This window comes from Saccopteryx bilineata, chromosome 2, assembly GCF_036850765.1.
Source record: "Saccopteryx bilineata isolate mSacBil1 chromosome 2, mSacBil1_pri_phased_curated, whole genome shotgun sequence".
Taxonomy (NCBI): Eukaryota; Metazoa; Chordata; class Mammalia; order Chiroptera; family Emballonuridae; genus Saccopteryx; species Saccopteryx bilineata.
In genome coordinates this window covers 290,513,596-290,537,811 of record NC_089491.1, presented here as the reverse complement: position 1 = coordinate 290,537,811, position 24,216 = coordinate 290,513,596, and the positions used below count along the sequence as shown (strand labels likewise).

Below are 24,216 nucleotides of genomic sequence, written 5' to 3'. Positions count from 1 at the left end.
CAGACTTATTCACTTCTGTTCCCCATCTCCTTCCTTATCCCAGATACAAACTCTACACAAACTGGCATCTCACTCAGCACTGCACCATCTTGGCTGCTTCTCCTGGCCTCCTCCACGTGGTCTTTCTCTGCTCTCCTCTGCTCTCTCTTGCTAATCTCAAGAACCAAGAGCCCAAACTCCCGTTTTGCCCCCACTTTATACTGTAGCTTCACAACCTCTAATCCAATATACAAAGTAGGGAAGTTTCTAATACAAAGTCACTTCTCTGAGGCATGATTGGATTGTACCACCCCACATCAAAAAGGGTGGGAAAGGCTTAATCCCAAAACCAAGCCCCAGGCTACAAGGATTCTCAACACACATTAATATCACCTGGGCGACGGCCTCACGTGGGCAGCGCTATTTTTAACAAAGTGAGCATAATACATTTTATCTGCCCAACAAAAAATAACACACTTTTAAACACATATGTAACCTTATAAGAAATTAATACAGCCTGACCAGGCAGTGGCGCAATGAATAGAGCGATGGACTGGGACACAGGGGACTCAGGTTTGAAACCCTGAGGTTGTCAGCTTGAGTGCAGGCTCACCAGCTTGAACGCAGGGTTGCTGGCTTGAGCCCAAAGGTCACTGGCTTAAAGCCCAAGGAAGCTGGCTTGAGCAAGGGGTTACTCACTCTGCTGTAGCTCCTCAGTCAAGGCACATATGAGAAAGCAGTCAATGAACAATTAAGGTACTACAACAAAGAATTGATGCTTCTCATCTCTCTTCTTTCCTGTCTGTCTGTCCTTTTCTGTCTCTGTCTCTCTCTCTCTCTCTCTCTCTGTTTCTTACACACACACACACACACACACACACACACACAGGATCAATCAATGAATGTATAAATAAATGGAAAAACAAATTGATGTCTCTCTCTCTCTCTTTCTCCCCCTTTCTCTCTAAAATCAATAAAGAAATTTTAAAAAATTTAAAAGAAAATATCCAGACTGAAACATATAGGGAAAAAATATGGAGAATACAGAATAAAGCATACGAGTCATAGGCATATGGATGAAATGTCGAAAATAAGTGTAGTAAGATTATCAGAAGGAAGAAGGAAATTAGAATGAAGCAAGACAGGTATTTGAAGAGATCATAACTGAAAATTTCCTGAAACTGACAAAGGACATGGAGTCAGAAATGCAAGAAGTGCTGGTACTCATTCTGGGAGTTGCCTCCACCAAAGGGCCCTGCCTGAGCCAAGGTGATGACCTTCCTTGGGGCAGCCACGTCCCATGTGAGTCAGTGTAGATGTACAAAAGCCCCTTGGCTCAATGAAGGACAAATCTGAAGGGCTTTCTCTGGCTCTCAAGCTTCCCTCTGCCACGGTCTGTTGTAACTGCCCTGCAGTTCAGCATCTGCCTCCGCCCAGTCCTGCTCTCCTCAATCCCTGTGTAATTCCTAAGAATATGCCCAACAAATCTCCTTCCACAAATCTCTGACTCCAGGGAATCTCGCAGAAGACAAATCTGCATTATTGAAAACCCCAGAGTAATAATGAGGCAAGAAGGAAGGAATGAACAATTTTCATACTCATCTTCATTTATAAGTGCACCTCATTTTCACAATGCCCTTCTATGGCATTGTAGGAGGAGGAAAAAACAAGGGAAGGTCTGACCTTCTTTTCAGACAAAGCATGGTTCTTCTTTTGACTTATGGGCCCTGTGAGTTGGGAGATTCTTTTTTATCTGGCTGTCTTCAAATCTATCTGTAAGTTTAAACACTTACCTGTCTTAGGTGCTTTTTCACAATATATTTTGTAGTCATTGCTGATCTTCTCTATGGCCAGTTTTGGATATTTATAGCAGAGTTCCTCAAAGGACATTTTCTCTGTGTCTATAGAGAAAAAGAGGGGAGAGTCTAGTTGACCAGTCTGGGTTCAATGAATCAAATACCTTTGTTGCAGGTATGACAAATAGTGTTTTAATGGAATGCTTGCTTATACAAAGAAATACAGGTTCTCTAGGCCAAATTACAAGCCAGGAAATCCAGCCTCTCCTGCCCTCCAGGGTGGGAGAATTCTGCCTTTCTTGGAGACACCTGGCCCATGAAGCTTTTCTGCCTAGTCACACACAGTTGTCCTGGAACCTTCCAAGACAGTCCGGTGCTTTCTGAGTTACACTGGAGGAGTCCAGACAAAACCCTAGGGGGTGGACTCACCAATGTCAGTTGCCTATCTGTCAATTTCCATTGTCATCACCATCTCTCAGCCAGGGGTACCTGGCTGTAAGTTGTAAGAGAGGCAGATTATCTCTGCAGCGGGTCCACGTTTCTAGTCCTCCCTTGCTGAGCAACCTTGGGCAACCATTGCATCTCTCTAGGACTAATTTTTTCCATGTGGAAGCTGAGACTCTCCTAGTTCCGGTGCTCTGTGAGCTTTTGGGACAGCCTGATGGGCGGAGGCATCAGCCTACCTGGCAGTCTGAGCCCCGACGTGGGCAATACACAGGACGCCCTCGTTAGGTCAGATTGTGTGACCCCTCCCAAAAGCAGTGGTGGATGAAGCAATCACATGTGCTGGGGGAGGAGGGGTGTCTCCATGGAAGGTGGTTCCCACTCTTCCTGACACCCTTGACACCCCGCGGCCACTACAGAAATGCCTGTCACCCTGTGTAGGTGTGGTGAGGTTTCCCAGCTACCCTTTCTTCTACTTCTCTCTTGATTTCTGAGAGATGTTCTGGAATGTTTGGGATTTAGAGAGAAGGTAAGACCCTGAGGTAGAACAGAGGGCCTCTTCACGATAGATTTCAATAACTTGTGCTCGAGCACGGCTCCGAGGTGCAAGAGTCTAACACATCTTGCTTCGCGTATGGTATGCACTGGGCCATACAAAGATTTCTAGGGTTGAGCCTTCCATCCTTCAGTGTAATCTAACAAGTACTACCTATTGAGCTCCTGTTTGCTGTGTAAATGCATTACCTCCAACCCTCTCAACAGCCCTGCAAAGTAGGGGCCATTATCCCCCTTCTATAGATGATGAAACGAGGCTCAGAGAGATGAGGTAACTTGCTTAGGCTCAGAGCACGAGGGGTGGAACTGAATTTTCAAAGCCTTTGCCTACTCCAACTGTCTCTGTGTTTTTCAAAGTGTAGGTGACGCCTCAATAGTATGTCAAAAAGTAAATTGGATCATTGCCAGTATTTGTAAAATGAAATAGAATAGAATATAGACTATCAGAGTACATCATTGGTTTGTGAAAATATTTTTCTTCCTATATGTGCGCACGCTCACACACATACACATACAGGTATACATTTCCTGAAGTTAAATGTATTTATTGTGGCTCAAAGTTGCAGAAGTAGCACATTACTTTGACTGCCTCAATGTAGACAAAGCAACTTGTTCAATTTGAATAATAATGGCTAACATTCATTAGCACATTTATATGCTAAGAGCTTTCATAGATGATCTCAGGTCATCTTCACAAGAAGCCTATTATTATTCCCAGATTTCAGATGAGAAAACAGGGGCTTAAAGAGAGGTTAAATACAGTGACCAAGTTTACAGTCACTAGTAGAGCTCAGAAGTGACCCAAGACCTGCCGGACAGCAGAGCCTGGGTTCATTACCATGCTTCCCCACCACCGGGGTGGGCTGGGGTCCTATGTTTGGGAAGAAGAGTTGCTGTTAAAAATATAGTCACAGAAATGCTTCGGACTGGATTCTGGGGGAGGAGCAGCGGCGTAGAATGAGCTGATCAGATGCACGAGATGAGACAGATGTGCAGTTGAGCTGTGGCGTTGCTGTGGTGGGTATGAGTCTGGCCACCCTCCAGTGCTCCTGTCCCCCTCACAGCCAGTAGGGGCCTCTGCTGTCAGTCAGTCTGGGTTCAGATCCTGTCTCTACCACCTACTGTGTGACCCTGGGAGGGTCACTTACCCTCTCTGTGCCTCAGGTACTCAGGACTTAGCTCAGGTTATTTTGAAGAGCAGACCTCTGCATTGCACAGTACTGATCCACAGTAAATACTCCCTAAATGTTAAATGTTAATATTCCCCAGTTGTATATACGTAAGGGTCAAAAATGATGGTGACTGTCCTTACCTTCCAGAAACATTGGAGACTTCACTTCCACCTGGATAGACCCGCCTTGTCTCAGGTCCTCAGTGGCTATTTTTTGCCACTGCATAGACTCCATTTCCTCCATGTTAGCCAAACCCTGGCTTAAATCCAGGGATTCCTGAAACCTCTTATAAAAAAGCAAGTTCTCTTCTTTGCTTATAGAGTCTCCCCCGTGCCACCTGGTGCTGATGTACTTGGTCTGAGTCTAAGAGAAGGGGGAGGGGAGGGGACAGATAACATTTGCTACAGGAACTAGATGTTTGTAACAGCCCAGCCGTCCTGTTTGTCCTTGTCACATGGACTTAGGCCGCTGGCTTTCTATTTATTCAGAACTATTGCTCCTTGCCACACTACCCCCTCCCTCTTCTAATCAAACCCATTTTCTATAAGGGAGAAACTGTATATGAATGTGACTTTTCCAAAGTCAGTTTATGCACTTGAATCTTTTTCCTCTGAGAGGTTTATGTTAAGAACATCAAGAATCATGTCAACCCCCCAGTTGCCTCTGGGGAAAAAGATCAGAATTTCATTTACTGTAACAAATAAGGTTTCTAAAAGAGCAGTTATTCTCTTTTCTTCCCTCAACCTCATGGTTCCTCCCCAATTCAGAGCCCCTCCTACTGCAAAAGTGAGAAACCAGTAGTCCTCTTCATCCAGGAACTCATCATACCAGGGGGCGAGCATCTGAAATTCAAACGCGGCATAGGCATTAGGAGGTGGTCCTACGCTTGCTGCATCTCGCCCGCCCGCCCGTTAGTGTTTACATGGGAGGAGAACAGGTGGAAGATTCTGGATCTCTAATTTGGAGATATAATGGAACAGCAAACGTTAGCCATGGTCAACCAAGGGACATTTCTTGCCTTTCTAAATATGGCTGCTCACATGAACTCTCTAAATCTTAGAGGATAGTAACAGATACTTATTTAAGAGATACAGTAAATAGACCAGGTGGCAATGCAGTGGATAGAGTGTTGGTCTGGGATGCTGAGGACCCAAGTTTGAAACCGCAAGGTCAGCAGCTTGAGCGTGGACTCACCAGCTTGAACACAGGGTTGCTGGTTTGAGCGTGAGATCATAGACATGATCCCATGGTCTCTGGCTTGAGCTCAAAGCTTGCTAGTTTGAGCAACGAGTCACTGGCTCAGCTGGAGCCCCCTGGCTCATATGAGAAAGCAATCAATGAACAACTAAGGTGCTGCCACTATAAGTTGATGCTTGTCATCTCTCTCCCTGTCAGCCTGTCTCTCTCGCTCTCACACCCAAAAAATAAAAATAAAAAAAGAGAGCGAGATACAATAAATAGTTTACTGAAGGACAATTATTTGGCATCTCATACATCTTTGTTCCTTTCCAAAGTACTATCCTATTTGATTCTCAAAATAGTGCTGAACACCAACCATCTTCATTTGGTAGGTCTCCTCTTAGTATCTCCCTCTTGAAGACCTTTCCCACTTTTGAAGAATAGTTCATTCCATTAAAATAAATAAACAACACAATAATAACAATGACAGAAACCTATGAGTTAGTGCTTAGCTAGGTTTATCTGTAGTCTCATGCCCACTCTTTTATGTGTTTGACATATCCTTTCTGAGTGCCTCCCCCGTGCCAGGCCCTGTGCGCATTGCTGAAAACATACCGATGGGGATGCTACAAGCCGGATTCACCAGGAGCTCACCTGAGAGCACAGTGATTTTCCACCAGCGTGCCACAAGAATGGTTAGAACACACAATACCTGACTATGTAGTTGGGGCACTTTCTTTTCCCTTGGGTTGTCAAATGAAAAAATGATAACAGCCAACACAATAATAGCCGTCCAGTATGAATGAATCAAAATTATACCTAATTTTTTTGTTCAATCGGCAAAAAATATATGTATGTTGGTGTATCACAGAATTTTAGTAGTTTACCTGTGCCATGAGATAAACAAGTGGAAAATTGCTGTGCTAGCATGATGAGTGGCAGTGTGACACATGCCACCACGGAGGTGTGAACAAAGCTCTCTGAGAGCAGAGAGGAGGAGACACTTATTCCACAAGGGGCGGGGCCTCCAGACCTCCAGTGCTGAAATGCTGTGCACAGGAGAGCTTGGGCTGTGGAGGCACGGGACTGATCCGGTCCTACACTTCCGGATGTGCAACCCTGGCTAATTATGGTGGACTGGAAGTTGTGCTGGACTTTGAGCCAAGAACTGCTGGTTTTGGCCCTGGTTTCTCCACTATTCTGCTCTGTGCTTTGGGTTAATTCATTTACCCTCTCTGAGTCTCATTTCCCTTATTGTACAAGTGACAACAATATGACCCTTGTCTGCCCCTTGGAGCTGCTAGGAAGCCTCAAGGAGGTAATGTGCTTTATAGAGTAAATAGATGATAATGCACTAAATAATTTGCTATTTATACCCACTTTTCCCTCCAGATTTACTCTCTGCCCTTCTTCACTTGGCTTGTGCCTTGGGGAATTACCCTGTGTGGCCCACATCAACAGGCTCCATGACCTCTGGTTGGGTTTATCCAGTCAGGAGTCCTGACAGGAGATGGGAAAGCAGGAATAGAGTGAGCTTGGGGTTTCTATTCCCCCTGTTCACACCCAGCCAGTTCACTATGGACTGTGGCTACATACCTCTCCTGACAATTAAAGCTTCTGCCAAGAGTTCCATTCCATATAGCTCTTTCTCTTGTGGTTCTGGTAACTCCCCTCTTCTCAACTCTTCAGGCCTAGGAGTGATAAAGGTGACCCACCCATACTGGCCCTGGGGTGTTGCACTATCCTCTGTGGTGTCCCTACCCTTGTGCCCACTCCTTTGTAACTAGTCCCTTTTATTGCACATTCATCCCTTTCCCAACTTGACTCTGCCATTTGTTTTCTGCCAAGATCTTGACGACACAATAGTCAGGCAATGGGCTTTACTTCCTGTGAGTCTTCAGGATGCTTTCACGCTTTTATCTACTGTTTTGGGATAGGAATAAACTCTTCTCGATTTCCTTGATGGCTAATCTAGGAAAGACTGCATTTCAATACATAATTTTAGAACAGAGATTTTGAAATTTCCATCAATGGAACACAATGAGGTTCATGGTTTTGGGCGACTCCACATAAGGGGGAATTAAAGAAGGAATAAAAGGTAGCTCTTGACCACTCCCCTACCTCCATTTTACTTTGCTTTTTGGCTGGTTCTTGGGAATTTGTACAGTTTTATCCTAAAAGATTAACCAACTCTTCAATAATGAAGGGTTATATGAATAATTATATCATTAACTTAGCATAGATGACCAGATAGGATTTTAGGTCAATCTTGACCTATTCCTCCAGATAACCATTTCTGTAAGGTGTGACCCACCTGGCAGATCTCACTCTGGGCTCTGGGTATCCAGGGGTTCATATCCCCAGTAGGCAGCAGCTCCTTCAGGCCTTCAATGGTTTGGGGTTTGAGTGGTAGGCATGGACCAATCTGCTCATTCAGATAGAGCTCACAGATTTGGTTGCCCAGCATTTTCCAAAAGATGGCATTTCCAGTCTGCCTGTTATTCATCAAGATGCCAAGAAAGTGGTACAGATCCTGCCAGAGGTCTAGGAGCTGGACCTCTACTTTCAAATTCAGCTTCTTCAGGTGGTCCCGGAAGGGTCTCCCTGCACAGACATCGGCACAGAAGGCCCAGTGGGTGTACCCTAAACACAATCTCTGCTTGGCGGCCTTCTTGATTGTCTTCTGGATAGAGTGACTGGTGATGGGGGTGGCAGTCCTCAGGTGGGAAGAGAACTCTGTCTCAAAGACTCCCTCCATGTGGAGGTGGCTCTTGGCTTTCTTCTTCATGTTAGACTTCCTCCTGGCATAGAGAATATCCTTTTTCAGGGAACTGGCTATTTTCTCCCTTGGAGAGGCCTTTTTCAGGGAAGGCTTTTGTGTAACCACCTTCTCCTGAGGACCGACCTCCTGGGAGGGTAAAGTGTTGGTGTCTGGCTTGATATCCAATTCTGAAGACCAAGAGACATGATCTAACGACTGCCACATCTTGAGCTTGGTCTTCCTGCTCGAGTACCGTCGCTGAGGGTGGTGGGATTTCCTGATGCTCATGTTCAGAGGGAACCCTCCTAGGTGGGTACAGCAGACACTGCACAGGCGAGTGTCATATTCTTGCATCAGACCCTGACATGACTCCTCCTTAGCTAGGATGGTCTTGGCATGGGTGTAAAATTTGGGAAGCCAATAGCTCTGGAGTTTGAAGAGGGCCACTTTCTTCATGTGGTTCAAGATATCCTTCCTGGTGGTTGACTGGTTGAGATGCCAGATGGAGAGGTTCAGGATGGACTCTGGGAAGAAGACAGAGCGATGAAGAATGAAAATGATGTGACAGTGGTGAGGTTGTCTTTTCCCCTTTTTCTGAATGGTTTTGTGTAGTGAATAGTTTAGACTTTATGGGCCACCTACAATCTCTGTTGCACACTTGTCTTCTTTAAAAATACAAAAACATTCTTAGCTCACGGACCACATGTACTTCATTTAGCCTGTGGGCTATAGTCTGTTCTAGAATCCCAACTAAAATAGACGGATAGATAGATAGATAGATAGATAGATAGATACATACATACATACATACATACATACAGGCCCTGCAGGCTCAGAAGGTGGGGGAGATGTTTAATTACCTTGTTCCAATTCCTCTTCACTTCCTCCAACCAACCATCACTGACAAGTCATATCTCAGGAAGAGGCCTGTACCAGCCTAAGGACAACTGGTCTTTCTCATCCCTCCCCTGTTAAGGGTTGGGTTTCCCTCTGGAATCCCTGATACGTAGAAGATGCTAAGGGTGGCAGTCTGCAAAGCTAGAGACTGAGGGCTATCAGACATCAGATTGATTTTTTTGGTTACATCTCCCGGGGATTTCACTTCAGGTACACTTTCTAGTTCTTACTGAGGTTCATGTTGCAGAGAGTCACTACCCGCGAGCCCTCCTGAAGATAGCTGGCCTTCAGCATGAGGAGGAGCGATAGGTAGTGGTCTCTCTGTTCCAGGTCCATCTCATCTATGCTCAGGATCCTCTCGGCAAGGATCCAGAAATCCACCAGCTCTTCACCTACAGAAAGACAGGGCAGGCACAGGGCTGCACCCAATCTTGCCCCTTCAGTGGTTGTGTCTTGTTATAGCAGCTGATACCCGCCCCACCAGCCTGCCTACTGCCCCCAACACCACCACTAGCCACTCCTTTGGGTTAAGGCACCATCTCCAAAAATGTCCTAATAGGGGAGGCAGATGGGAGTCATGGGTGGAAGGGACTTAATGGATAGAGTTCTTTTTTTTTTTTTTTTGGATAGAGATCTTTAATACATTTTTTACTGTTAGAAAAATTGACACTTGAGGCAAAACTGTAAGACTCTGAGGATGAATTATGAGACATTTGAGTTTGGTCCAGAAAATAAAGATCCCAGATGATGGACCCAGAGTAGTCAGCAGAAGGACACGGGGGCCAAAGACCGTATTCCCTGTTTCACAACTTTGCCAGGGCTGAAGTTCTTGTGACAAACTGAATGATAGCCTCTCTAGTGCTTCCATCCCTATTCCGTGGAGATCGAGGGTTTTACCCTTACACTAGGGCTTGTCCCTAGATGAAACTTAACGTTACTGAACTGGAGTGTCAACTAGTGCAGGCTATTGGCCTCCCAATAGTCACCACCGGACCCAAAAGAGCAGAAAGCAGTGCATCCCAACCTTTTTGCTATAGGGATTATTTATTCACTTGTCCCTTGTCTGTCCTCCCATTGTCATAGCAGCTTTATGAAGTGGGGATTTATAACTTTTATTTACTTTTGTATCCCTACCTACCAGCACAATGGCTGCCATATGGTGGTGCTCAATAACCATTGCTGAATGAATGAATGAATGAGTAAATGAACAAACAAGTGAATGTATGAAAGGGACCCTGATTGTGTTTGCCCTAACCTACACTATGGATCCGAGTTTTAAAAGACTTTACCCAAACTGCATTATAAATCATGTTTTCTATTCACCAAAGACAGACACAACTGTCAATAAGTGCTCTGGGGCATCCTGGAAGCTATTAGCACTTGCAAAGGCCCCAGGAAGAACTCCGAGAACCCACCTGCACTGCCCTTGAGGTAGGTGCAGAAGCGCCGCATCCCTCTGACCCCGCCAATGCATTTCTGAAGTAGCCACTGGTCTGCCTTTTCCCATCTCATCATCGTGGCTGCCAGGAAAAGTCCGGGGTGAGAGAGAGAGAGGGAGCTCTGCCCTGGCCCTCTCTCAGCCTTGCACACCATCAGGCCCTGTTCACTCAGTATGAGTGAGGAGAAATGGTGGCCAGTTAGATGAGTTGACTCCTGATTATGTGGGGATATTAAACTAGGCCCCATACCCTCTAGTGACATGTCAAGTGACATGTGAGAGACCCATAAGCACACATACAATCCAAAATCAGAAACATACTCAACCAAGGCCCCTTGTCTTCTAGGATCTCTGTGGGGCAATGATTCCCAATCCAACTCTCCCAATCCACATATTGCTGGAGAGATATAGTATAGTGGTGATTTATTAGAACATTTCACTCAATGGGATCTCCTGAATCTCAACCTTCCCTAGGTGGGAGTTTCCTTTGGTTAGTTGAGCTGAGAGTCAAGGTACCAATTCAATCCTAGATGGAGATTTTATTTATTCATTCTTTCAACAAATAACTATTACATGTCTACTAAGTGCCAAGAACCATTCTACCATTCTATTGTTTGGGATACATCAGCAAACAGAACAAAAATCCCTGCTCTCAAGGAGCTTATATTTAGTAAATGAGTCAGACAGACAATAAACAGTCAGCATAATAAGTACACTACCTAGAAAGGTTGAAGGTTATAAGCACTACAGGAAAAAATGAAAAAGTAGAGGAGAGTAAACAGGGCTGGGAGTGTTAAGGCAGGGGGTGGATGAGCGGGTATTATGGTCTTCATGGAGTAGGTGAGACCTTACGGAGATTTGAGAAGGAGAGAGGGAGCCAATGTAGCTATGGAGGAAGAGCATTCCAGGCAGAGTGAACAGCCAATGCAAAGACTTGAAATGGGAATATGTCCATTATGTTTGAGGAACTGCAAGGAGACCCAATGTGGTGGAAATGGAGCAAGCAAGGAAGGGAGTAGGAGGAGATGAGGTCAGAAAGGAAATGAAGCCAGGTCTTTAGGATCTTGAAGGCCACTGTAGGGGTCTTGGCTTTCATATGGAGAAAGAAGCCACCAGTGCAGGGGGTGGAGGACAGGCAACAAAGGAGTGACATAGTCTAAATTAAGTGTTTAAAGGCTCACTGGCTGTTGTAAGCAGCAGAACAAGAGCAGAACCAGGGAGTCTAAGATGATTTCCACAGCCAGGTGAGAAATCACAGCGGCTTAGACCAAGTGGTGGCCATGGAGGTGGTGAGATATGTTTGATTCTGGGTATATGTAGGCAATTTTGTCATATTCTGTGGCCACCATTAACTCTCTCTCTTATGGATGCAGGGAGACAAACAGCCCAGCCTGCTACTGAATCCTGCTATTGATGTAGGTACCAATCTTCCAGCCTAAGATCTTACCGACGACCACAATGCAGGCTGAGCCACCTGCACGTCTGAGGTTACAGAGGTGACTATCAGTTGTACCTTACTGTAGAACTAACAGGACCACTCTGCAGCTTGGCTTCCCCGATCTCCCCATACTCACACCCCCAAGCTTACCTCCTTCTGGGGAATTAATGAAACTGATGAGCTCTTGACAGAGAATGTAATGGAAACACAAGTTGGTTTTACAGAAGAAAGGCAGCCGGTATTTTCCCAGCCAGGTCAATAATCCTTTGTACTTTGGAACCTAGAGGCCAAACACGATGGGAACAGAAAAGAGAACTGGAGCAAAACTGCTAAGAAATGCAGCTTAGCAAGGGGCAACAAATACCCCCCTCCCCCACTTGCTGTATCTGGCCCAGATGAGAGGCATGTTGATTAAAAATAGAACCTCAGGGGACTGGAGACTTGGGCTGAGGCTTCCAAAAGAGTGAATGGATTGGTAGGAAAGAAAGGGGTTGGTCTTTTGTTAAAAAATCTTCCTTATACCTGGGTGAAGTTCTTTTAATAAAAGACGTAAGTCTTGCCTGATAGAAAAGAAGCAAAAGAGACTTTGGTCTGTGGTGTCGAGTTATAACTCTATTTGACTCACTTCTTTGGAAGCATGCTTGTAATTCTTTGCAGGTTTCTGCAGGCTCCCAGCCCACACCAATTGCAGAACAGGTTCAAAAACACATAAAGACTCACGCATAACCTCATTACAGTACAGGATGGATCCCTGAGAGATCGAGTCACCAGAGAAGGGAGCAAAAAACCATAATTCTTTGTTTCAGAGTTCTAGGAACAGCAACTGTAAGAACCAGAGTGGAGGGTCTCTCTTAGCTCTCCAGACCCCAGAGAAAAATAAAACGCTGTTGTCAGCAGGGCTTAGCGTGATCTTCCTGAACCCACCTGCTGCTGGGAAAGCATGTGGAAGCCATTGGTAAGTAAATGTCAAAACAGTGGAAAAGGATAACAGGAAGGGGGAGAGGAAAAGAGAAAGACAATGGACAAGGACAAGACGAAAGATATAAAGAGGGAGACAATCTCTGGAGAGTGGTCAAGCAGTTGTAAGGAATTGCAGAATGGTATCTTACCTTGAGCTACACCTTATAATGGAAATAATTACTATGTGGCCCATGGGCTGTGACTTCCTATCCCACACCCTTGGCAGGCATTGCCAATCAATCCCAGACTCTCCTTTTGGCTTAGGTGTGGCCTCAGAGTTTTTCTCAACACAATGCTTCAAGTATCTACTACCCAACAGTTGGCAGTGAGCATGATAGGTGAATCCCATTTGCTAACCATGGATTAGAATTTAAAGGAAAGAGGCCTTGGCCTCAGCTCAGTTGGTTAGAGTGTCATCCTGAAATAACAAGATTGCTGGTTCGATCCCTGGTCTGGACATGGAAACAACCAGTGAATGCATTACTAAGTGGAACAACAAATAAATGCTTCCCTCTCTCTCTCACTGTTTCTCTCTCTCTCTCTCTCTCTCCTTCTCTCTCTCTCTCTCTCCCTTACCCTCCATTCCCCTTCCTCTCTCTGTCTCTCTAAAATCAATCAATAATAGTAATAAAAACAATATAATGGAAAGAACTCAAGAACATCTCTTGCCCAAATGGTAAGAATTCAAAAAAGAGAAATGTTTACCTGGCTTGATACTAATTGTTCTACTCATCTGCTTTCTAATTTTTCCCTCTCCTTCTCTCAATCACCCTTCCAACTGAGCTCCCTGTTTCCCCACCCCAAGCCCTCTGCCATTGAAGGAAGACCCTCTACTCACCAAGTCATGTGGTATTTCTGGCCACAAGCTCCACTGTGCATTTTCAACTGTGTAAAATGGTGTCTGACCAAAGATCTGCAAAAGGAAGGTAGGAAAGAGTCAGCGGAGTAGAGCTCTGGTCTACCTGCAGCCACAGCGGAAGAGGGGTTCCATTGCTTTCCTATTCCAGGAGACATTAATTCTTAAATGTGTTCTACTGAATCAACTTGCCTTCACAAAAACATCCAAAGTAGGCTAAATTTCAAGACTTTTGTTTGGCTCCACCCTGACCCAATCTGGGAGTTATCTTGCTTGTCTGCAAAGGCCAAAGCCCATGAGGTTAAAAGGTTTGTTGTAGTTTGTATTCATTGGCTAAAGCAAAGTCTAAAACACTTTTACAAAGAGAAATAGCTTTGGATTTGCCTAAACTCTTGAGCTGGAAAAAGTAGAGAGGACCACGGATGTGAGATTAGGAGAATACCAATTAGTTTAAGAGGGTAAAAATTGATAGATAATTCTAGGCTACTGTTCTTTTTTGTCATGGAGCAGTGACTATGACCTAGGTAGCCAACTCTGAGACAGATGGAAAAGGGCTTCTGTGCTAAGCTTAGCAGTCTCACCAGAGGCACTAAAAATGTCTCCAAGTGTCCTTGCACCTTTTAACAGGTGGCATTCCATGAGAAAGGGCGCACTGAGCTAAGCCACGATTTCTAAGGTACCAGTGTTGAGATGTATCCAAAGATGAAAACCAAAAGAGATGCAGGATTTGACTTGGTTTGGGTTGAGTATTTTGATGTTTGACATTTGTTTTAGTTGCATAGGTTGAGAAAAATATATAGGTTTGGTTCCCATGAACAATTCAATAATTTCTGTGTGCTAAACATCTGCTGAGGGGAGGAGAGCACAATGAATGACCCACAGTCCTTGTCCTGCAGGGACTCACAATCTCTCCATCCAATGGGGGAAATACATGCGGAAAAACACAAGAGAGCTGCAAAGTGTTAAGGGACACAGAGGCAGGGAAAAAAGTCCTACTGGAAGGACCTGGGAGTTTCTTAAGGAGAACAGGAGTTAAGCCAGAGATTTGAAAAATGGTTAAGACTTTACTAGGTGGTGACACTGGCTGGTTGGCTCAGTGGTAGAGCATCAGCCTGGCATGTGGAAGTCCTGGGTTGGATTCCTGGCCAGGGCACACAGGAGAAGTGTCCATCTGCTTCTCCACCCTTCCCTTTCTCGTTTCTCTCTATCTCTCTCTTTTTTCCTCCCACAGCCAAGGCTCCTATGTCCGTTGACCCGGACGCTGAGGATGGCTTCATGGCCTTTGCCTCGGGCATTAGAATAGCTCCAGTTACAACGGAGCAATGCTCCAGATGGGCAGATCATCACCCCCTGGTGGGCATGCCAGGTGGATCCCGGTAGGGTACATGCAGGAGTCTGTCTGTCTGCCTCCCAGCTTCTCACTTCAGAAAAATACAAAAATAAAAAAGACTTTGCTAGGTGGAACTATGAAAACTAAGAGCACAGGCAAGAAGCAAGCAGTGCAGAGGAGTGAGCATGCCAGGTGTGCCCCTGAGGGCAGAGCACTGGGTACCAGCAAAGGATGTGATGGATGCGCAGGCAAAGGCAATCAAGGAGGCTGGGGATTTGGAATTTGATTATATCGATAATGGAAAGCTCCTGCAGATTTTAGAGGAAATCCTGATTAGCGTTTTATTTTGCTCAGATTGAAATCATTTTGATTTGGTAAGTTGTTTTTTAGAGGCACCTGGCTCAGTGTGATTCACTGCTTGTCTGTTGATAAAACACGTGGCTTTAAGTCTGTGTGAGAAAACTTACCGGGAGAGAAAGAAATGTGTTGAAAAAATCGGCAAAGATTTCATCCTCCAGCAGAATTAGAAGATTTGTAGAACCGATGATCTCTATATGGGGAGAAAAAACAAACAAACAGAAAAACACCCTCATCAACCAGGATTGAACTCAGGATGAGAAAACAAAGCAATTGAATTGTTCATGGCCGAATCTCAGCATGACCATGGCCTTTAGAGTCATCTAACTCAAATTCAGTTTCTCCCCATCACCGGGACTTGTTTGAACACCCCTAGCTGTGCAGGGCTCACTGCCTAATAGGGCAGTTCTACTCATGAAGAGGAAAAGTGGTTAGGCAGATTTTTCCTACTGTGAACTGCCTTCTTTTACCTTCTTTTCACGTATAGAAATTCTGAGCTCTGAAGTTTCACATGATTCATCCACGTCCTCCTAAGTGGGACCATCTCCCAAATTTATGAAGCTACCACAACCTTCTGCTCTCCTCTCTCCCCTCTGGCTAGTCAGTAAGCAATTCTTTAACCACTTCATGGATGGCCTCTTTGCCATCTGGTTCCTTATTTGTTGGCTGGAGGGTCCCCCACGACGCAAGTCCTCTGCATACTTCCCAGGGAAGAGCACAGGCAACCATCGCCCATAGTGTACGTTCTGTCAGTGCGGCCAGAAGTGGGGTTAGCTCTGGGTACTCTCTCATTTTTTAACTCCACCATCATTTATTTAGTCATTTTTCAGAAACCAAGGGCAGGAATCTATTCCAGTCCAATTACAACTTGTTCGTGTCGGCCCCACATTAAAACCCAACAAGAGCTCTTCTAAAAACTGTTCTGGTTATGCAAAGTATCTTTTATCCTCCTCAGGCTTGATCATTGAGATGCCCAAGTTCATCCGAGCAGATAAATGTTGGCTGTCGTGAAGTTAAGCATGGAGACCACAGGTGGAGTTGGTGACACCTCTAAGTTAACATTAGTTCACTGTGTGTGCTCTTAGAGCATAATGCTCAACTGCTGAATAATAAGCTAACTGTTCTATCAATGGCCCTGCATTTCCCCATCATACACAGAGTTTATAATGAAGGACCAATAAAATGAGCAACCTAACTACTATACATTAGTCCTATCCCTCAGTCTAGGCAGACATCTGCTATAAAGAGTAAACACTCACCATCACTAGAATGTAGTTATGATAATGCAAACACTAGGTTTATAGTTGTCTGTATGGAAAATAATACCATAATAAATAATAATACAAGAATAAACTCTGTTTTGTGTGCTCCCACCTGTAAACCTACTTCTGCCCCACCCTGTATAAGAAAATAAACAATTCTTCCATAACTTTTCCTGATGACACTGATTTTTGTCTTCATCTAATAAAAACACAAATAGAAACCCAGACAATCAAACACTACTGTAATGGAGTATGTAGATTCTTGCTCTCTGTTCCACAGATCTTTATTGTTTATTTCTGTCCCTTAATGTTGCAAATTTTTATACATGGTTTCTGTCTCCCTCCTCAGTCCTGTGCTCTCATTTTTATTAACATTCCCTGAATTATTTATTCTGTGCCATATGAATGATTCAAAAATCTGTGTTTTCGGTCCAGACGTCTTTTCTTGGCTCTAGTTCTAAATGCCCAGTGACCTATGGGGCATCTTGACATGGACACCCACTGACACCTTTTCAATAGTTTCAAAGCTGATTTGATCCTTTTATCTTTCCAAACTTCTCCTTTTCCTGTATTCCCAATCTCAGTTACTGGAACCCCAACTTATCCAATTATCTAAACCAGAAACCTGAAAATCATCTTTGATTCCTCTCTTGCACTCTGATCCTCTCTCTCTCTCTCTCTCTCTCTGGACCTCTCTCTGTCTCTCTCTCCCTCACTCTTTCCCTCTGTCTCTCTCTTCATGGTGAGCCAAGCCTGGTAGAATCTACTACAATGGTGAAATTGATCACCACCCCCTGCCTCTTCCTGTACATTTCCCCATCATTACAATGAACAAGTCATTGTTTTCATCCGTTGATGAAGCTGTCTCCCTCACTAGACTGAACTCTGAGAGTAGGGACCTTTCCTTTTCATCTTTCTTCCCCAAGGCACTAAAAAATATTTGCATGATGTCTAAGTTCTATAAATGATGAATGAATTGTTCTTTCAAGAGATCTTCCATCTTTAGGACTTTAGTCTGTTTGTTTGTCACTCACAAAACTAGGCATGGATTTGTTTAGTAAGATTATTTGGACATCTGAATACAGGAAAAGTGGGCTTTGGCAGAAATTTCCCAATTGATTGTGTTCCATAACTATACACACTGCTGGTGACAGGCGACTGGACTATGACAGGGCTTGCCATTAACAAGACAGTCTCAATGGGGTGTAGGAACAAGGCTCTCCACATCCCCCCCTTCCTCATCCTATGATTTCTCCATTTCTATTTTTCCACTCTCGCCTAGTCTGCCTTCAAACTTCTTAAGCTGGGAAGCTTTCAACACTCATTCCACACGATAATAATACCAACTGGGGAAAAAAGAAATCATTGGATAGTCCCAAACTTGATGCTAGCCTTCTACCTATAGGAGGTAGGACACATCATGACCTGATCTACATTTTACTTCCTCCCCTGTTAGCTGCCTTAGCTATCTTATAAATGGGGTTTTGTCCTATCCTCAAAGGTATAGGGAAAAGAAGAGAGAAGTAAAACAAAGAGCATGAATCACACGTGGTGTCTCTGAATGGTTCAGATCTGCTGATGATTGGGAAGGTGAGTGATCTGCCTTATTTGGGGGCTCACAGCCTCAGAGCCCTCCTTCTCAGAGAGAGACTCACCAGCATTGTTCATGTTGTCATGCTCTTCTTGCCACTGTGATTGATTTGGGGCAGAATCAGTGCCTGTCAGCAGAACCCCTGCTCTTTGAGAATGCACAGTGACACCTCTTCTAGGGGGTTCCAGATTCTATTAGTCTTTATGTGACCCGATCTCCAGGATCCCTTGAAGGTGTCAGATTCTTTCTATACTTAGGCCTTTAGTCCATACTCTTTCGTGTTCATTGACAGGTTCTTTACTATTGGTGTCCAATTACAGTTTAAATCCTGAGTGTAAATTCTGTCTCCTTAACTCGACTTTATGCTTTGGGAAAGCAGGGATCTGTTCACTTATTTCTAAAGTGCCTTTTGAATGTAATATCCTTCTAGAAATTTAACAGGTATTCAATGAATATGTAATAACTTGATTTGTCTCTCAGACAAGCTGGAAAATTTAATATAATATCCAAGTTTTGTTTTCTACCCCTTCCTCTCCTTCCCAGATAGTTTCCTCTGATTGGACGTGGGTTACTTCATTTTCCATTGGTTTTGAAAAGGGAGACAACAAATATTAGCTACATACCTTCCATGAAGAAGTTATGCCTGACCTGTCGTGGCACAATGGATAAATGTCGACCTGGAACACTGAGGTCGCCGATTCAAAACCCTGAGTTTGCCCAGTGAAGGCACATATGGGAGTTGATGCTCCCTGCACCTCTTGCCTCCCTCTTCTCTCTCTCTCTCTTTCTCTCTTCTCTCTAAAATGAATAAATAAAATCTTTTTAAAAAGTTAGACCAGGGGTTTATAATTTGTCCTCATTCAAGTATCAGCCCTGTAAAAATAGAGATTATTATCACCTTTCCAAATTGAAAAGCAAATTGTCAAACTTTCCATGAAACAATTTCGTGTGGCTCTTCCTTCGTCATCCTTCCTAGGGGGGAGTAACTCAATATTTTTCTCTGGTGCCATTGAGCCATTAAATCTCATCACTGCAACTGCAATGCCAAGTTAGGTGTCTGAGTACAGGGACTTACAAGACGTCACAACGCCTTCCCGAATTTCTCTAACAAATTCCTACTTATCTTTCAAAACCCAGATCAGAATCAAACTGACTTTCATCTATGCTACTGTACTAGATTCTTTCTTCTACTCATTCCCCAACTGTTTAATGCATACTTATTATGTGATAAACTAAAAAGAGCATTTTGGTGATAGTCACAAGGTTGTTAGCTTAAGGGATATTTTGACACTGTAGTGTTTTGAGATACATGCTTATCTATAACTCTGTGTATGTATATATATTTATATATGCATCTATGTTTATAGATCTATAAATATAATCTATATCTACTGATTAAATATTATGCTTATTCATGTCCACACATCTAAGTTTAACGGGAAACAAACAGACCTTCATTATATTAGTGGATGCTTGGCTAAAACTGGCTTTTCTATTTTTCTTTCCTCCTTTTTATCCTTCATTTCTATTAAATTGATAGATCAATATCAAATGGAGAGCAAGTGCCTTTTCTGAGCTCATGTAAAGATGATGCCCTCTGGTGGATAGTAGTGAAGATGACACTTTCCTCTCCAAAACCTTATTTGGTTTTCTTTTGGTTTTGTTCTTCCCCAAGATTTATCTTCAGTTGGTTTTACATTTCAAAGTTTAGGACTCCTGTTAGAGTGCGCATACAAACTGTGATGTAGAAATACAGGAAGGTGCTTATCATCCAAACAGGAAGCCTGTCCATTCCACTCTTGTATCAGGACCTATTAATAATCCTTTGTGGCTTTGTAGGTCCCGGCAAACATTTATAATTTTGCTTGAAAGATACATGTTGTGAGATATAGTATTCTAGGCATTAATTGACTAAAAGAATGGGCTCATCAGTATCTAATAGGACCTCAAAAGTACTCAGAAATGGGGTAGATTTGTCAAATCGTAGCTTTGGTATCTCTTCAACTTCTACCTCTGTAGAGTGATAATATCTGGAAATATTAATATTTGGGTTTTGCTTTTCTGCCTTTGGATATAACTTACCCTAACTACTGAAATATATTGCCTCAAGATGAGGTCTAAAAAGGTTTCATTTTCTTAGGTTAGAAAAATCCAACATATGCTCTTAACATCCAAAGGAGGAGGCCGGAGTGAAGTAGGACACAAACCTCTGGCATATCACTAGTAAAGGACAGAGAGGAGAACAGATTCCCTACCCTCCAACTTCAGATCTCAAGGGGAGGTCCTCCCAGGCCCCAGGAAGGAGGAGCCGCAAGGCCTGGGCGATACTTGAGGTTGTGGGGGAGAAAGTGGGAGACAGAACAAGAGGGAGCAACCAGGAACACAGTGGAACCGACAGGGGAAATTGCTGAGCTCCGTGGGTCACCGGGACCAAGAAGAAGTGCGGAAGCTGAATTAAGGGCGGGAGCTCCACAGGCCCAGAAACCGCAGCTTCCCAAGGCCTGTGGACCAGATACACACTGCGCATGCACGGAGCTCAGGGTAGCCCGGGGCCCGGAACAGGGCAAGTGTCTGGAGACACTGGGTCACAAAAGCGGGCTCTTGTGGGTTCAAGGAATGTGCCTAATTCCAAGCCCTGGCCTACACAAATGAGCATATTCACATTGAAGACAAAGCTGGAGAAACTGGGCTACCTTGCCAGGGCGGGGTCAGCAGGGCTCACCAGGGTGTCCTCTATTAAAAGTCAGAGCTGTGAAGTGACTGGGAATAAGAGAAGCTTGACAGCTGCTCCATCCCCTGGTGGAAGCAGCACGGGTGACATAAAGACATCGTTTTGCAAGCCCCCAATAACTTTACCCTTCAGAATTCCACCCCTCCTTGACACCCAGGTGTATAGCATCATGTGACATAACAAAATGACTAGCTACCTTAACTTAGTTTCTCAGACTTTAGGTTATCATTTGTAAACCGACATGACAGGGTAGTTGTAGGACTGAATAGAGAAGGATGTGAAATAAGCAAGCTGTTGGGTTGTATTATTCATGAAAACCAGAAAGGAGTCTGTCCGGGTGAGCCCACTGCTTGGAAATTGACTGAGGTGTGAACAGAGCAATGGGCTTCTCCACACAGATAGGAGATCTTACAGACTGCACTCAGGGAGACAGGGAGAGAGGAATTCTGGAAGCGGACAAGCCCCTTTGAAGCTCACTGTGTGCAGGGTGTTACTCTGTTCTACTAGACCCTGCAGGGGAAATTGCCTCTGGAGATCGTGGTGATGATATCACAGTATCACATAGGTCCAAACTCACCAGAATGCACACATTAAATATGTGCAAGTTTTTGGTATACTAAGGATACCTCAATAAAGCTGAAAAAGGGGATCTGAGTTTCCTTTTGACAAAGCATAAAGTAATAAAAACAAAAAACCCAAGAACAGTTCTAAGAATTCTGTATGTTTAAAATGGCAGTTCTAGCTTAGAATGAGTATTGAAGAGACCCAGAAAGAGTAAGGCTGAAGAAGTGGTTATTATGATAGGTAAATTATTATGATGTAGGCCTGACCTGTGGTGGCACAGTGGATAAAGTGTCGACCTGGAAATACTGAGATCGCCAGTTCAAAACCCTGGGCTTGCCTGGTCAAGCTTCCAGCTCCTCCCCCCTTCTTTCTCTCTGTCTCTCTCTCTTTCTCTCTCTCCCTCTCTCTCCTCTCTAAAAATGAATAAATTAAATAAAATAAAAATTAAAAATTAAAAAAATACTTGTATTACTTTAAAAAAATTATTATGATGTAATAAAGCGTGTAAATTATTCTGATGTACGAAATGTGACTAGTTGGTACTCTGCGTGGTGGGTGAGGGGTGTTCACAGAGACCCAGAGGCAGGACTTGGTCCATTTATTTTTACATTCTCCTAAAGGGGCATGAGGAGAACAGAGAGGAGCGGGGTGGGCAGACTGCCTTGGCTGGAGCTGAGGACAGTGAGGGGAGGTAGGAGATATACTTGGGGAGCTGAGAGTGACGGTCGCAGTCATGTGCCTCTTGTGTGTCCTTCACCTGTCCTCAGCACATTGCTCAGCAAACAAGACTGAGAGAAGCCAGAAGGAGGGAGGAGGGCCTGCCTGTTCTGGCAGAATCCGCTGCATCAGGTAGGACCTCTGAAGGAAGGATGCCTGGTCCTCCTCTCTGACAGCTCCATTTCCCTCAATTTCTCAACCACGTGTTCTAGAACGTGCAGGTGCAGGGACCATTCCAGGCTCGACCGGGTTCAGACATCAACAAATGTAGCGATACCACCAAAGGGAGAAACCATAGATCCAGATCATCAAAATGGCAATGAAAGCCACATGCCAGCAGAAGAAGGTGGTGACAAATATAATGTCATTTTTGTCATCGTCCATCCACTTATAGCCCGAGATTGGCTTGTACAGCATAAAGCCTATTTGCATCAGCCAAGACCCTGTAATCATATAGAAAAAGGCCTTCATCACCCAGAGCTGCAGCACGTTGGGCGCCCACAGCTCTGCAATGACCACGAGCGTCAGCAGGAAGACGGCCTGGATGAGCAGGAGGTGACATTGCAGCTCCACTCCTTCTGAGTCCTGCATGTGAGACACCAACAGGGGCAGATGTAGAAACACGCCCAGCGCTTGGGCACCTTGCTCCAGAGCCGCACACCTCTGGGGCAGCAGGTTCTGGCTCACCACATCGATGGACCCGCTCAGAAAGTAGGTCATATACAGAGTGAGATGCTGCCACTGCTTGCGGTAAAAAAAGTCTCTCTGGTGATACAGCTTGGTGATGAGTACTAATGGTCCAGGAATGCTATGCAGCTCTTGGGCTACCATAACACAGGCACTCAGCATCTTCACCAACCCAACATAGTGTACTTGCTGCAGCCTGGCCCACCGGCCTTTGCTCCAGGAATGGCGTGGCAGATACTGAAGGGGGCAGTCGCATATCAAGGCCCTGAAAACGAGTCGTGCATGATAAAGTCCATAGAAGAAGAGAGACAGCCCCGGGTAAAGATGACCCTCAAAGCCTCCCATGGAACTGAAGTCAGGTGTGACCAAAGGCAGAGGTGAGAGGCTCGGCAATGACCTCCCCAGGCTTTGGAGTGTGGAGAAAGCTTCCTGAAGCTGACTTATATCCTCTATCCAGCTCACTGCATCCACATTCAGAAGGGAAATGGTTTTGGAGGAAGCCCAAACTTATGGTGGGGTGGGTGTCATGGTTTCCGTTCTGGTCTTCTACTCTGGTTCATTGATTACTAACCAACCGTTGCCAAACAATGATATAAGCATATTCTCCAGCACAGTGCCTGGGCCCTTCTTAGAGACTGTGCTATGGGAACCCCTTGCTTCTCCTTCCATTTGTCCTTGATGCCAACGATACCTTCCTTACTCCCCTCCCAAGTTCAGAGAATGTAAGGAAGAACTCCGGGGAAGCACCGAGAACACACAATGTAGAGTACACCCCTTATGGGTCCTCACAGATAACCTCATACAAACACTAAATACAAATGTACTCCCCTGGGTAGAAATGGTCTTAAGAGATACAAGTAAACATACATAATGCCCAATTATTTGAGAATTGCCAGGGAAAAGGTCACTCCTGAGAAACCCAGATTAAACATTATTTCTTGATGTATCTATGGGATTCACATCTGAATTAGTGGATTTAGTAAAGTAGATTACCCACACTGGTATGAGTGGGTTTCATCCAGTCTGTGAAGGGTCTGAACAGAACAGGAAGAAGGAATTTGTTCCTTTTTCTTCCAGCCTGTCTACTGAGCTGGGACGCAGGTCTTCTCCTGCCCTTGCACTGGGATTTATAGCATCAGCATCCCTGGTTCCCAGGTCTTTAGACTCAGATAGCAACGCCACTACCAGGTCTCTAGCCAGAGACAGCAGATGGTGGGATTTCTCTGTCTCCATGATCACATGAGCCATTTGCTTATAATAAATCTCCTTTACATAGGTCTCCTACTGGTTCTGGGTCTCTGTAGAATTCTAATACAAACATGGAACCTCAAACATATAATTTTAGGTGGAAAAAATGTCACAAAATTATATAGACTACATGATGCCATATATAGAAAGTTCAAAAACACACAGAACTGAACTGAATGGCGTGAACACATATGTGGAACTCTAAACAAGTTTCAGGAAAATAATTACCTTCAGGAGGGGAAGGCGAGAATGGA

The 24,216-nt window shown here is 44.4% G+C and overlaps 2 protein-coding genes across 2 annotated transcripts in view; both read right to left on the bottom strand.

The window, feature by feature from the left end:
* Positions 1-18,092, bottom strand: part of RGSL1 (regulator of G protein signaling like 1) — a 36,877-nt gene extending 18,785 nt beyond the window's left edge. Inside the window, exons 1-9 of the mRNA XM_066257023.1 lie at positions 18,080-18,092; positions 15,273-15,355; positions 13,458-13,532; positions 11,810-11,939; positions 9,014-9,175; positions 7,440-8,410; positions 4,726-4,788; positions 4,087-4,309; positions 1,773-1,880 (exon numbers count right to left, since the gene is read on the bottom strand). Coding sequence (XP_066113120.1) covers positions 1,773-1,880; positions 4,087-4,309; positions 4,726-4,788; positions 7,440-8,410; positions 9,014-9,175; positions 11,810-11,939; positions 13,458-13,532; positions 15,273-15,355; positions 18,080-18,092 — 1,828 coding nt within the window. The remainder of the gene's footprint in view (positions 1-1,772; positions 1,881-4,086; positions 4,310-4,725; positions 4,789-7,439; positions 8,411-9,013; positions 9,176-11,809; positions 11,940-13,457; positions 13,533-15,272; positions 15,356-18,079) is intronic.
* Positions 18,093-22,285: 4,193 nt separating this feature from the next.
* Positions 22,286-23,059, bottom strand: LOC136323300 (transmembrane epididymal protein 1-like). The gene has a single exon (XM_066255132.1). It carries the CDS (start codon positions 23,057-23,059, stop codon positions 22,286-22,288), a length of 774 nt encoding a protein of 257 aa, XP_066111229.1.
* Between the last annotated feature and the right edge of the window lie 1,157 nt (positions 23,060-24,216).